Consider the following 13,573-nt stretch of genomic DNA (forward strand, 5'->3'; position numbering starts at 1 on the left):
AAAATGGACTTGCTGTGCAAACTTGCTCACAGCTCTTTAGTGCAAGTGTGTTTACTGTCATAAAATAACCAACTGCTGCCAGTAGACAATCTTTTGTTTGTAAATCTTATTATAATACACTGTGCACATTTTCAGGCAGTTGTAATGTTGTTTGTTTTGTATTGATTTAAGTTAAATGGGAAAACTATTTTATATTCTTCTCTGCAGGCCTGTCCGTTGCAAGTCCTGGGAGGAGGTTTCTGATTGGGCTACCCCCGCATAATGGACCAACAGGAAATGTTAGCCATCAAGTAACTATCACAGCCAGTGGTGTTCGGACCTCTGCCACTGTCAAGGTCCTGGAAAGCAGCTTTGTGCAACGCATCTACCTCTCTGCTCACCAGTCAAAGAGGATTCACCTGCCATTGCCTGTGGGAATGACCAGTGACCGCTCCTCATCCCTCCTCAGTGTGAAGTCTATATGGCCTGTTGCAGTCATCACTTCCCTGTGTAACCGGGCTGGCTGTGACCACAGGCTCCTTCATGATGTGTACTCCTGGGGTACCCAGTACTATCCCATTACTCCTAACTTCCCTAACCAGACTTCTGTCAGCCAGATGGTGATCACCAGCTCAGACCGGGCGACGTCAGTGGATATCTTTCTCTCGGGGGAAGTGCTTTATGAAGGCAATATGTACCAAAGGGGTAGTGTCCTTAAGTTGTATATAGGGTTGCTGCAGAGTGTTTACCTACAGAGCAACTCCAGCCTCTCTGGCTCAGAGTTAAACTCTCAAGAAGCTGTCGGTGTTGTGGTTGGTTTTACCTGCTCCAAACACACAACTGGCGATTGCTTTTCTGGATATGCTGACCTGAAACCAGTCACACACTGGGGTTTCAATTACATTATTCCTCCCTTGGTAAACACAGGAATTAGTTCTAGTTTCCTCTTGGCAATGTCTACTATCAACTCTAACCTGCGCATCAATGCCATCACCGATCATAACACAGTGTCTCTCGTCGGTGGCGTTATGAAGGTCATCCCAGTTGCGACCTCAGATAAAATCCTCATTACTAGTGACAGTCCTCTACAACTACTTTTCTTCCGGCACGACCCTGCACAGCGGCCTTTAACTCTAACAGTACTGCCATCTGTTGAAGATATCTGCCAAACTGTACCTATGTTTGCTTCAGGTGATATGGGTGAGCAGCGAGTTAACAGTGCTGACACAGGAGATTTGAAGTCTGGTGTTAAATCCTCCCAGAAGCCCACCTTTCCTCAGCTGCCTGATAATGCAGAGGCTCTTTACACAGACAAGGATGTGGGATACTATCTGAGTACCTTAGACCGACATCTCTATTCTGCACTTTGTGAGAAATGTATGTATGAAGGATTTTTTTGAATTTTCTGTGTAACACTGTAAATATGTAATAACCTTCCCCTTTTTTTTTTCTTTTTTTTTTAAAGCTGCAGCTTCTTGTGAAGACTTGCACTGTGGTTTCAAACAGAATTGCTCTATCGAAGAAGGAAAACCACTCTGCTCTCTCAACACTAAAATATGCTCTGCATGGGGTGACTCTTATTACCGCATGTTTGATGGAAGAGATTTTGTCCTACAGGGAAATTGCAACTACACTTTAGTTCAGACCACCTGTCCAGGCCTAAATGTTTCTGTTCCACTACAGATTAATATAGTCCGAGCATTTTTAATCGGTGCCACTGTCCCAACCATCCACACAGTGCAGATAAGCATCCAGGGCTTTAATATCGCCATAGTTAAAGAAGACAAAAATCATGTTAGGGTAAGTGTACTTTACTTACTTATATTAACAAACGTTTTGTAGCTGTTAAGTGGTCACTTACTTTTGTCTGTTTTTTTATTTAAACCTGTAGGTTAATGGACAGATGAGGAAGCTGCCGCTCACCTTGGGAAATGGCTCCCTGAACTTTTATCAAAGTGGTTCCAGCGTTGTCTTAGACACTACCTTTGACTTGGCTCTGTGGTATGACTGGAAGCAGCATCTCCAAGTTGAAGTAGGCCCAGAGCTGTATGGAGCCCTGTGCGGTTTGTGTGGAAATGCTAATCACAGATCCTCAGATAGTGTCATTGACCCTAATGGCACTATTAAGACCCTGACTGCAGATTTGACCCTCCCATGGGTAGTGAACAGCGGTGCCGGCTCCTGTATTGAAGATTGTGTTGGTGCCTCATGTCCAGTATGTACTAGAAGCCAAACTAAATTTCCTGACATAAACGGTTACTCCCTTCGTGCTGGGTGCTCCCTACTGAAGCGTAGCGGTGGACCATTTGCAGATTGCCACTCATTGATTGATCCTGAGGCATTTCTTCGTAGTTGCACTAACAACTTGTGTCTCAATGAATCTGCCTCTTCTATGTGTGAGATCCTGACAGACTATGCCAATATCTGCCAGAGGATATCGGCCAGAGTCCGAAACTGGAGAACCATCGCCAAGTGCCGTGAGTTTAAGATATATATATATATATTTTTAAGTCTATACATGGGTTAACTGAAAATGGCTAAGGGGTATTTCCTTTCTTTCTTTTTTTACAGCTATTGTATGTCCTCTGAACAGCCACTTTGAAATATGTGGTTCTGCATGCCCTGCTACCTGTGGAAACCCAGAAGCACATAGTAATTGCACCCTGCCTTGTGTGGAATCATGCCAATGCAACAGAGGGTATCTGCTGAGTGGTGGGAAGTGCGTACCACATGGCAAGTGTGGATGTCTTCACCAAGGTTCCTACTACTACCCCAAGGAGAACTTCTGGATGGGCAAACACTGCCAGGAGAGATGTGTCTGCCAGTCGAGCGCCATGAGCGCTATGAGAGTCGTGTGTTCTCCGTCTCAATGCCAGGATGGAGAAGTGTGCAAGGTTGTGAACGGAGTCATGGGCTGTCACGCTGAGGGGCCTGGGCTGTGCATAGCCAAAGTAGATCCTCATTATACTACCTTTGACGGCCGTAACTTTGATGTGTATGGAAACTGTACTTACCTTCTCACTTCTCTCTGTCCGACCTGGGGGGACATGGAAGCTTTCAGTGTAGAGATCCAGAACCAGATAAAAGATGCTACAAATATTGTGTCCTTTCCGCATCTTAAAATGGTAGTCTCTGGTTATTCGATTAAGATGTCAAATGATCCCAGTAACAGAGTTGAGGTAAGTTAATTTATTTTCCCTGGTGCATGTATACCAAATTAGTTGTTTTATATTATCATTGATTTTAATTATTTTTTTAATTTATTTTTAATTTAGGTAAATGGTCTCCTGCTGCGTCTCCCATCCGTATTGAGCCGTGGCAAAGTGAAGCTTTACATGACTGGACAGACAAAGTTTATAGAAACTGACTTTGGTCTAGTTGTAATGTACAGCTCTGATATTCTGACCATCCAGATGCCAAGGAAATTCTCTGGTAATCTCTGTGGCCTGTGTGGGAACTTTAATTCTAATCCAGAAGATGATGTGGTGCCTGATGACGACTCTGATATCTCTCAAGCTGTTAGACACTGGAAAACCAGCAGCGATCATGAGTGTGTGGATGTGCCTTTGAACTCCTCGGGTTGCAGTTCACAAGACATGGCTCTCTATGAGGGAAATGGTTTCTGTGCAAGGTTACTGGATAAAGAGGGAGTGTTCAAGAGCTGCCACAAAATGGTTGATCCAGAAAGTTTCTACAACAACTGCGTTCAAGACTTCTGTTATAGTAATCAGACTTCCCTGTGTCAGATTCTGTCCAGCTATGTTGCTGTGTGTCAAGAAATGGGAGCAAAAGTGAATGAATGGAGGACTTCCACATTTTGTGGTAAGCAACCATGATATGCTTTAAATGTGCACTGAATATGAATATTTTGACTTTAATTGTCTTTGTTCTCTTACTGTCCCTCCATAGGCCTCTCCTGTCCACCTAACAGTGAGTACAGCCTTTGTGCCAGTCAAATATCCGACTGTGTAGAAAACCCAAGTTCACTAGTGGGGAAATGCAAAGAGGGCTGTTTCTGCAAACCTGGGTATTTCCACAGTGGTGGGAAATGTGTACCCAACTCTGAGTGTGGCTGTATTCACAATGATGTCTATTACGAAATCCATGAAAACTTCTACCCTGATGATCTCTGTCAGCTGCACTGTGTCTGTGTGGGCCACAAGAGAGTGCAATGTACCAACCACACATGTCCAAATGGAACAAAATGTGGCATCCAAGATGGCCAGAGGGCATGTCATGCATTGCAGCCCTTTACATGTGCAGTCATGGGTGGCAGACACTTCAGAAGCTATGATGGACAAAGCTTTGACTTTAATATTGGAAGCTGCCGTTATATTCTATCCCAAGTTTGTGAAGAGGAAGAGTCTGACCTCACAGTGATTATCCAGCGAGAAAAGCTGTACCTCAGGGTCCATGGAGTCAACGTGTCTTTGGAGATGGCGCAGTTGGGAAAAGTAAAGGTAAGCAGCTGCACATGTACAAACATAAGTAAACTGTTTATTTTGCCTAGATTGTAACTCTGACATTTACATTTTTCAGATTGATGGTGTTTTGAGAAGTCTTCCTGTCCTTCTGGATCACATGGCAATACTGCACTCTGGCTTGCTCTCTCGTATTGTTGTAGACACGGGGGTTGTTGTCACATATGGAGCACCTGATCTGATACGTATAGTGATTCCAGCCTCCAGTAAACAAATGTGTGGCTTGTGTGGAAACGTCAGTGCTGTTGTCACAAATGACAAGTGGCTCCCGAATGACAGCTTTGCAAGTGATGTTTCCATCTTTGCATCTTCCTGGTCACTTTCCCCACCTGGAACAAACTGCTCTCAAGAATGTGATCTTTGTTTGGAGTGCAACTCTACCATGGCAGCTGAATATGCATCTGCTAATTTCTGTGGCATGCTGCTTGCTCCTGCAGGATCATTTAGTGAATGTCACTCTGCTGTGGACCCAGAGCCCTTCTTTCAAAACTGTGTGAATGACTTGTGTTTGTCTAATGGGAAAGAAGAATTTGTTTGCAGTAGTTTGAGACATTATGTTTTAGCATGCCAGGAGGCAGGAGCTGAGACCAAACCATGGAGGGGAGCGAAGTGCTGTGAGTATTATTAATTGAGACTCTGATGAGTGTACATGTGTTGTTTCATCAGTCTGTTATCATGTGCATGTAAATCATGTAGGTCTGCACACATGCTTCTCCTGTACCTTTTTAGAACTCTGGCATACACAGTGAAGTTGCCAGATTGATGTAATGTAGCTGGACACTTTACAATATAGAAACTTTTTTTGTTTGTCTTCACAGCACTCTTATGCCCTGAAAACTCACATTATAATATATGTGCCAGTGCATGCCCTGAGTCCTGTGGTATTTTATCTGATATCCCCTGCCCATGGGCCTGTTCTGAGGCATGCCAATGTGATTTTGGATACATGCAGAGTGGAAATGGCTGTGTCAAAGCTGATAAATGTGGTTGCTTTCACCTTGGGCACTACTATGAGGTGAGTAGCTACACATTAAGCTTACTGTACAACAACATTTTCCTTTACCCAAGCAATTCATTTAAAATCGTTTTAAATTTCATTTAAAATGTAAATTGACGGACAGATTAGTTTGACTTCTAATAAACCTATTGGTGTTTTGCAAATGTACATGTGACTCTTCTGCAGGTGCAGTTATGAACATGTTTCCACAGTTGAGCTAAATAACATGGCATGCCCTAGTATTTCCATGCAATGTTACCATGACTCATTATGTCTCCCTGTGCTCGTGGCATGACTAATCCCAAACCTTAGACATGTTGTGTTTTTCCTGGGTTGTTTGTGTGCTGTGTTTCAGACTGCAGTTGGCTAACACAACAATGACTCACTTTTCCTCTGTAGGTTGGGGAGATTTCATGGGGTGAGGGATGCTCTGAGCAGTGCAACTGCTCTTCTGCTGCAGACATGTACTGTGAGCCGGCCTCATGCCCCAAGGGAGAGAGCTGCACCCTTCTTAATACCTGGGGCTGTGCAAAGACAGGTATACCCAGCTGGTTTAGCTAGGATTGGTGACATGTCCTCACTGGCTAACTGTTGTTTTTCTCAGCTGCACAATGTGACACTATTGGTCTAGCAATATCGCATTTTATATCATATTACTAAAAGTCGGTTAAACCTTTTCAATAGTCCATTAAGTACTTGATTCTCCTCTTGACAATGATTATAATGCATGTCAATCATAAGTAATACTGCATCCTTCTTTCACTGGTTTGCCTAACAAGCCTATGACATGCAATTACAATGTGATGTTACACAAATGATCTGATGGCATCATGGGCAATTTTATTTATTTTTTAACTTGTGGAATATTTTCATTTTAATTCAGATGACACATAGCTGCATGCGTCTTGAACCTAAACTGCCATTGATCTGCGACTGCCCCCCCTCTTACTCTTTCAGATAACAATACCAACGTCTGTGAAGATGGAGATACGTGTGTTAGCGAACCTCTGCAAACCCAGTGTTGGGTACTTGGAGGCGCACACTTCTACACTTTTGATGGAAAGATGTTTGAATTCCTTGGAAACTGTACCTACACTCTGGTCCATGTATTGAGTGACACCAGTGAGAATACAACATTTTGGGTCGGGGTAGAGAAAGACAGGACCCCAAACGAGGCTTCCTCTCTCAAAGCTATTCATGTCAAGGTGGCTGAAGACAATGTTACTATCTACAGAGGGGAAAAAGGCCACGCTTGGGTAAGTTTAAATTAGGAAATGCAAACAGTCACAGCACCTTTTTTGCCTTGCGGTCAGTTGGTGATTTTACTTTGAAACTTTTATTGTTACTATATGGCCATTTTTAGATTAAACAATTGCATGAAAATGCGTTCTTTATCTTCAAATATTTGTGATCCACAGATGAATGGTGAGAAAAAGCTACTACCTGTGACTCTACAGTTTGGACATGTGAAGATTTATCGGAGTGGCATGTTTGTTGTTGTGGATACGAGTCTTGGCATCCAAGTGAAGTATGACTGCTCTCATGTTGCCACTATCCTACTCTCTAATACAATGGAAGTCTATGGCATGTGTGGAAATAATAATGGCATAGAGGAAGATGACCTCAGAACCCCACAGGGTGAGCCTGTTGATGCTACCACCTTTGGCTGGAGCTGGAGAGTTCCCGATCAGGAAGCACAGTGCACAGCAGATTGTGGCAATGCATGCCCACGCTGCTCTGCTGAGCAGCTTCTGGATAAAAATGTAGCCACTCGCTGGATATCTATGCATGAGTATATTTGGTCGCCACAAAATCCATTCTACCAGTGCCGGGAAGTTGTAAACTACACTAAAATCTCTGCAGCTGTGAGCATGTTTGACCTGTGCTCTAGTAATGACACTCAGAAGACTATCTGTCCTGTGTTGGAAGCGTATGTTGCTGCATGTCAAAATGCCGGGATCAAGATAGGAGAGTGGAGGAATGTCTCCTTCTGCCGTAAGCACATTTTTCTTACCATGAAGCAATAACTTTTATAGTAATCTCAAAGCTACACAAGTCATTTTCCCACACAATTTTGATCATTCTCCTTCTTCTCTATCAGCCATTTCCTGCCCACGGAATAGCCATTATACTTCCTGTGGCTCATCCTGCCCTGCCACCTGTGAGGATCCCTTCAGATCAAGACCCTGCGCCCTAGCTTGTGTGGAGACCTGCCAGTGTGATCCAGGGTTCGTCCTGGTTGCTGACAGCTGCGTGCCCTTGTCCCAGTGTGGCTGCACTCACAATGGCTCACATTACCGCAGCAACCAGACCTTCTGGGCTGATGATGGATGCACTGAACTGTGTGTTTGTGACCCCAACACGCACCAGACAAAGTGCCATTTGGATTCTTGTGGCCCGAATGAATACTGTAGTCTTCAATATGGAGTGAGAGGCTGCGTGCCTCACGCCCTCCAGACATGCATGTACTCTGCTCATCACATAGTCACCTTTGACCAGCATAGCTATGATTTGAATGGCAGTTGTCAGTACCAGTTACTGGGCATGTGTGCAGGAAAACAAGGCCTCAGTGCCATTCAGATTCACGCACAGACAGATGGACACCTAGAGTCAGCTCTTCATCTCCTGGTCAATGTGAGTGGTGTGCTTGTGGAGCTGAACAGCAAAAACACCATGAGCATAGAGGTGAGTTCAAGTGTTTTTCTTTTTTTTGTAATCATGTCAGTCTCTTTTTGGCTCTAATGTTTAAAAAACGAATGGTCTAATAATTAAACGAGACATTACAAAGATTACCTGTGAAAGTGTACTGCCCAGTCCTAACTTTCAAATGCAATGTTGGCCCCCCCTACAGGTTGATGGTGTCAAGAGGAACATGCCATATCGATTCAGCTCTACTGCACTGGCCTTCTCTTTAGGGCTGCACACTTATTTCTGCACAGAAATGGGCTTTGAACTGAGTCTCAGCATAGAAGGAATCGTCAGCATTAGTCTCTCTAGTAAATATGCTAATGTGACTTGCGGCCTGTGTGGCAACTTCAACTCTGATCCTGCTGATGACCTCGCAGTAAATGGCACACAGGAGCCTCTCATTCCCGAGCTCTTCGGGAAAGCTTGGAGAAATGGGCAGACTCCCTGGTGTGTGGAGGTCTGTCTAGGAGGAAGTTGTCCAAAATGTTCATCAGAGCTTCTGGTTCGCTTCTCTGACCCAGAGTCTTGTGGGAAGATTCTAGAAGTTAATGGACCATTCAGACGGTGTCATGGCAAAGTGGACCCTTCCAGCTACTATAAGCGCTGTGTCAGTGACCTGTGTCTTCACGGAGGTCTCCAGCCTGCACTCTGTCACTCCCTAGCTGAGTATGCTGCTGTCTGTCTTTCCCACAATGCTGCAGTTTCTGCCTGGAGGAGTCCTGGATTCTGCTGTGAGTATCATTGTGCTCCCAGATGTGAAAGTGAATTCAATTAATATACTCTGCAATTGTGTGAGCTGTTTAAAGTGCAGCATCATTGCAAAGGAAATGTGGAGTTTGCATTGTTGTTGGAACCGGCAGCATAAGAATGTGAAATCAGATGTAATCATGTTGCTAGCTTGTTTTGTTGGTACAAAGAATTAGTGTTTTGTGACATGTATTGGTATTGAGGCCACAACCTTCTCGGTATTATTGGACCACTAGATTGTACTAATGCATCATTGGTCAACCCTAACCTTAACACCGTTTTCCTGTCCTGATTGACTGGTGTCTTTCTGTATCTCGACAGACCCGTCGTGTCCCACAAGAACCAGCTACAACATAAGTTCTGCCTCTGTTCACCTCTGCCTCGGCTGGCAGAATAAAACGGTAGAGATGCCTCTAAACATGGCGGAGAACTGCCTGTGTGAGGCCGGTTTGGTTCACAGTGGCAACCTTTGTGTCACTCCACAAAACTGTGGCTGCTTTCACCATGGAGAATACTTCACCGCAGGACAAGAGTGGTCTACATTCAAGCAAAGCTGTTTATGTCACCCCGGGGGAAACATGACATGTCGTAATGTCTCCTGTGGAGAGGATGAGGATTGTAAGCTTATTCGGGGTGTTCAAAGTTGCCACCCAAAACCCCATGTAGCACAGTGCTCTGTTGATGGATACCAATACACCACATTTGATGGACATGCATTTGAATTTCATGGTTCATGTAACTACACCCTTGTACAGACATGCCTTGATAAACTGGATGTAGAGCCTATTTTGATAGCTACAATGGGCAACTATAGTGAGGGAAGACAGCTATACTTGCAAGTCAATAAAATGCAACTAAGGACGTCAACGGCTTTTCCTGGAAAAGTTGAGGTAATGATTTCACAGCCTTCAACATGATTTATTGTCGTCTCTTATGTGAAAAATTACTTGCATAACACAAACTACTGTAAGATATGTTTTTCACAAGTGAATTATTTCACCCAGGTAAATGGAGTTTACGAAAACCTGCCGTTCTCCCAGAGCAACATCACTGTACATCAGAGAAATGGAGGGATAACCATCAAGACCCCACAGTCGATTGAGCTTACATCAGACCTACAAAACTATATTCTGGTCAAGATGCCTGATATTTACTACCAGACAACCTGTGGCCTTTGCGGGAAGTACAATGACGATCCCTCTGATGATCTGCAGCTACCTAATGGCACAGTGACCTCTGACCATGACATCCATGGGCTGTCCTGGAAGTTGTGTAATGCAGACGTACCCTGCAGTGAAGAATGGGAAAGTTCCTCTGACCTGAACTGCGGGTTTATCCCCAATCTAAGGGGACCGGTCTCCTCATGTCACCAGTTAGTGTGCCCACAGAAATACTACTCCCTATGTTTTGCAGAAGGTCGACGCAGGGCCTTGTGTGATGTGCTGCAGGATAATGCAGCATGTAATGAGGCAGGGGGGAGGGTTGAGCTCTGGCTGAACACGACAAGCTGTGGTAAGTATTGGGACACTGTTGAATTAATAATTTATCAAATGATTGAATGGAGGAAAATGTACTGATTTAAGTATTTTTATTTTACAGCTTATCAATGTCCTCAATTCAGCCACTACAGCAACTGTACCAATATATGCTCCTCACAGTGTCCTGAGATCAGCCTGGCAGTGCTGTGCCCCAGAGACTGTGAGGAAGGTTGCCAGTGTGATACTGGGCACCTTTATGATGGCCGTGCCTGTGTACCAGCAGAGCAGTGTGGCTGCCTACAGGATGGGAGTAGGTTTAAGGTCAGAACTAAACACTTTTTTAATAAGGCTATTTTCTGTTTTATAAAATATGTGCACACTCCAAATTTGTTTTATTGACTTTTTTCATGTGATTTCCATTTTCAGGCCTCTGAGAGCAAACTGCTACAAAACTGTACTTTAAAATGCACCTGCGGGCCTCCTCTTGTCTGCAAGCAATACGCATGTCCTGCACTGCACAGTTGTCAAGTTTCAGATGGAATTGAAGGTTGTCACACAAATGGTGAGAATTTAAATTCACAAACTATACATTAGATACAGATTTGCTTGATGATGCATTTATACATATTCATACTGTTAAATCTTTTCTTTTTGCAGAGCAAAACCCAGCTTCATGCGAGGGAAAATGTGATGCAACTGAGAAATGTTACCTGAGCAACGGTGTGCCCGTCTGTGAGAGTCGTCGGGGTCTGTGCTGGGCCTGGGGAGGCCGGCACTACCAAACATTTGATGGGCTAATCTATGACTTTGAGGGTACCTGTACCTATCTTCTTGCAGCCAGCAAAGGAGCAGCATGCGGGCTGACGCCCTTTAGTGTCTCCAAGAAAGACTGTAGTGGCATCACTCTACATGCTTATGGGTTCATCATCAAGCTTGGCAGTCAAAAGGGCAGAATACATGCAAGTACATCTTAGTTATTTATTGAATGAAAGCTGCTCAAGTTTCACTTTTAACACTTGTACGGCTTTTCTTTTCTTTTTTTACAGGTTAATGGTCAAGTGACTTATATTCCTTTTAATATTTTAGGGGGTAAGATTCAATTGTCCTTCTGGGAAGGCAAAGCCCTGCTGACAACTGCCTTTGGTTTGCATTTAGTCTTTGATGGAAACTCTACTGTTGTTAAACTGGAACCGCACTACAAGGGCGAAGTGTATGGGCTGTGTGGCAATTTTAACGGTCAGCCTCAAGATGAATATCCTGATTCCGTTACCAATAAGAAAAGTGTGGATTTTGCACAGGCTTACCAGCTCTTTGATGGGGACCAAAAGTGTTGTACTGGCTGCAAGCAGAAAGTGAACCATGAGAAGTTGCTTGCAGATTCTGTTTTTGACAACATCTGGAGGCAGTGTGAAGTTCTCACAGATCAGACTGGTCCATTTGCCAACTGTCACAGCCGAGCCAATCCAGATTCCTTCTACAAAATGTGTGTAGTTGACCACGAGCAAAACGGACGGTCAGACGTTTCTCTTGAGCAGGCAATATATTCATATTCCTTAGTCTGTGAAGCAACCAGAAAATACTACAACGATGGAGTCATAGTTGGTAAGTAGTCGTTCTTAAAGTAATATAATAATATTGTGATTTAATCTTTGACTGACACTTCAATATATTATTTCAGATGTGCTCTGTCCACCAAACACTCACTACAAGACTTGTGGCTCGGCCTGCCCGCCATCCTGTGAATTGAATGCCACCTTCTGTAACAAGGCCTGCTTTCAGGGCTGCTTCTGTAACCCTGGTTTCATTACAAGTCAAATTGGCTGTGTGCGCCCACATCAGTGTGGCTGCACAGACTCCAGAGGCAAATATCAAAACCTTAACTCAACATTTTGGTCACCAGACGACTGTGGTCAGATCTGCATATGTGGACCGGCTACTGGTGAGATGCACTGTCGCCCAGCCCAGTGCCCCAGAGGAATGGTCTGCAAGCAACTACAGCACAAGAGGCTGTGTCAACCTGATGACTCCAAGAACTGTACCCTTATTACTGGGCTGCATTTTACAACCTTTGATGGACGTCATTTTGACTTTAGAGACAGCTGTTCATATTCGTTGGTTAAAACCAAAGCCAACCTAACTGGAGTAACACCATTCAATATCACTATCTCTGATGCAAGTTGCCACAAAAGACTTTTTCATAGCCTTGATTTAACGCTCTTAATGTATGGTCTGGAGTTGGTGGTGAGAAAAGATGAGCCAGGAAAGGTTATGGTGAGTGCTTTGCAATGTCTTATCAACACAATCTTCAGAATGAACCACTCTAATTTGTGTTTCTTTTTCATTCTCAGGTTGATGGACAGTATAAGGCCTTGCCATACTCTCACCTGACAGGCCATGTTTATGCTTACCGCACACCTTCGTCTATCATTATTCACACTGATGTGGGATTGCAGCTGATTGTCTACAATACTGGCACACTAAGGGTTAGCCTCCCCAGCAGTTATGGCTCTTCTGTCTCTGGTCTTTGTGGAAATGCCAACACTGATTCTCATGATGACCTAATGATGCCCAATGAAGAGCTTGCACAAAATCGACTGGAGTTTGCGCACAGCTGGATATCTCCGGGATCAGTTGCCTGCAAGTCTAGCTGTTCCTCCAGACTGAAGCATTGTCCTGCTGAGGCACAGAAGCTGTTTGAAGGAAGCGATTTCTGTGGGGTGTTGTTAAATGAGCTAGGGCCATTTGCAGACTGTGCTCTGGTGTTAAGTCCAAAGCTTTACTTCCACAACTGTGTAACAGATTCCTGCTCATTTAACGGACACTACTCGGCACTCTGCAAATCCATTGCATCTTATGCTGAAGCCTGTCAAGTAGCGCAGCTGCCAGTCAGGCAGTGGAGGAGTGACACTTTCTGTGGTGAGTATCATTCATTCGGTTTGTAATGATAGGCTTTTATTTTAACTACATCTTCAGGCGTTTTATAAACATTTTATACTTGGCAGCTTTTGCTGCTGAAGCCTGGAATATAACCAAACACGCACACACCAGAAGTGAATAACACATTGACATGTATACTTACAGCTCATTTAGGGCCCTGTGTAGTCGTTTGACACAAGTGATTATTACGTTTAGTTTATTTATGTATAGTGTCGTGGACAGTCCCCATCGATGAACTGTCACAAAAACAGTAAATGGTGCAGCTT

At 44.0% G+C, this 13,573-nt stretch overlaps 1 protein-coding gene across 1 annotated transcript in view; it reads left to right on the forward strand.

Annotated features, from left to right (window-relative positions):
* The window catches only part of LOC117460650 (IgGFc-binding protein), a 39,429-nt gene that overhangs the window by 1,548 nt on the left and 24,308 nt on the right, over positions 1-13,573 (forward strand). The window contains exons 2-22 of the mRNA XM_071206056.1: positions 208-1,356; positions 1,445-1,779; positions 1,871-2,456; positions 2,551-3,158; positions 3,255-3,801; positions 3,889-4,439; positions 4,519-5,074; positions 5,279-5,475; positions 5,857-5,995; positions 6,415-6,713; positions 6,876-7,452; positions 7,559-8,142; positions 8,309-8,876; positions 9,214-9,782; positions 9,897-10,404; positions 10,492-10,691; positions 10,797-10,932; positions 11,028-11,329; positions 11,417-11,972; positions 12,049-12,641; positions 12,719-13,286. Coding sequence (XP_071062157.1) covers positions 208-1,356; positions 1,445-1,779; positions 1,871-2,456; positions 2,551-3,158; positions 3,255-3,801; positions 3,889-4,439; positions 4,519-5,074; positions 5,279-5,475; positions 5,857-5,995; positions 6,415-6,713; positions 6,876-7,452; positions 7,559-8,142; positions 8,309-8,876; positions 9,214-9,782; positions 9,897-10,404; positions 10,492-10,691; positions 10,797-10,932; positions 11,028-11,329; positions 11,417-11,972; positions 12,049-12,641; positions 12,719-13,286 — 10,128 coding nt within the window. The remainder of the gene's footprint in view (positions 1-207; positions 1,357-1,444; positions 1,780-1,870; positions 2,457-2,550; positions 3,159-3,254; positions 3,802-3,888; positions 4,440-4,518; positions 5,075-5,278; positions 5,476-5,856; positions 5,996-6,414; positions 6,714-6,875; positions 7,453-7,558; positions 8,143-8,308; positions 8,877-9,213; positions 9,783-9,896; positions 10,405-10,491; positions 10,692-10,796; positions 10,933-11,027; positions 11,330-11,416; positions 11,973-12,048; positions 12,642-12,718; positions 13,287-13,573) is intronic.

Source organism: Pseudochaenichthys georgianus, chromosome 16 (genome assembly GCF_902827115.2).
Source record: "Pseudochaenichthys georgianus chromosome 16, fPseGeo1.2, whole genome shotgun sequence".
Taxonomy (NCBI): domain Eukaryota; kingdom Metazoa; phylum Chordata; class Actinopteri; order Perciformes; family Channichthyidae; genus Pseudochaenichthys; species Pseudochaenichthys georgianus.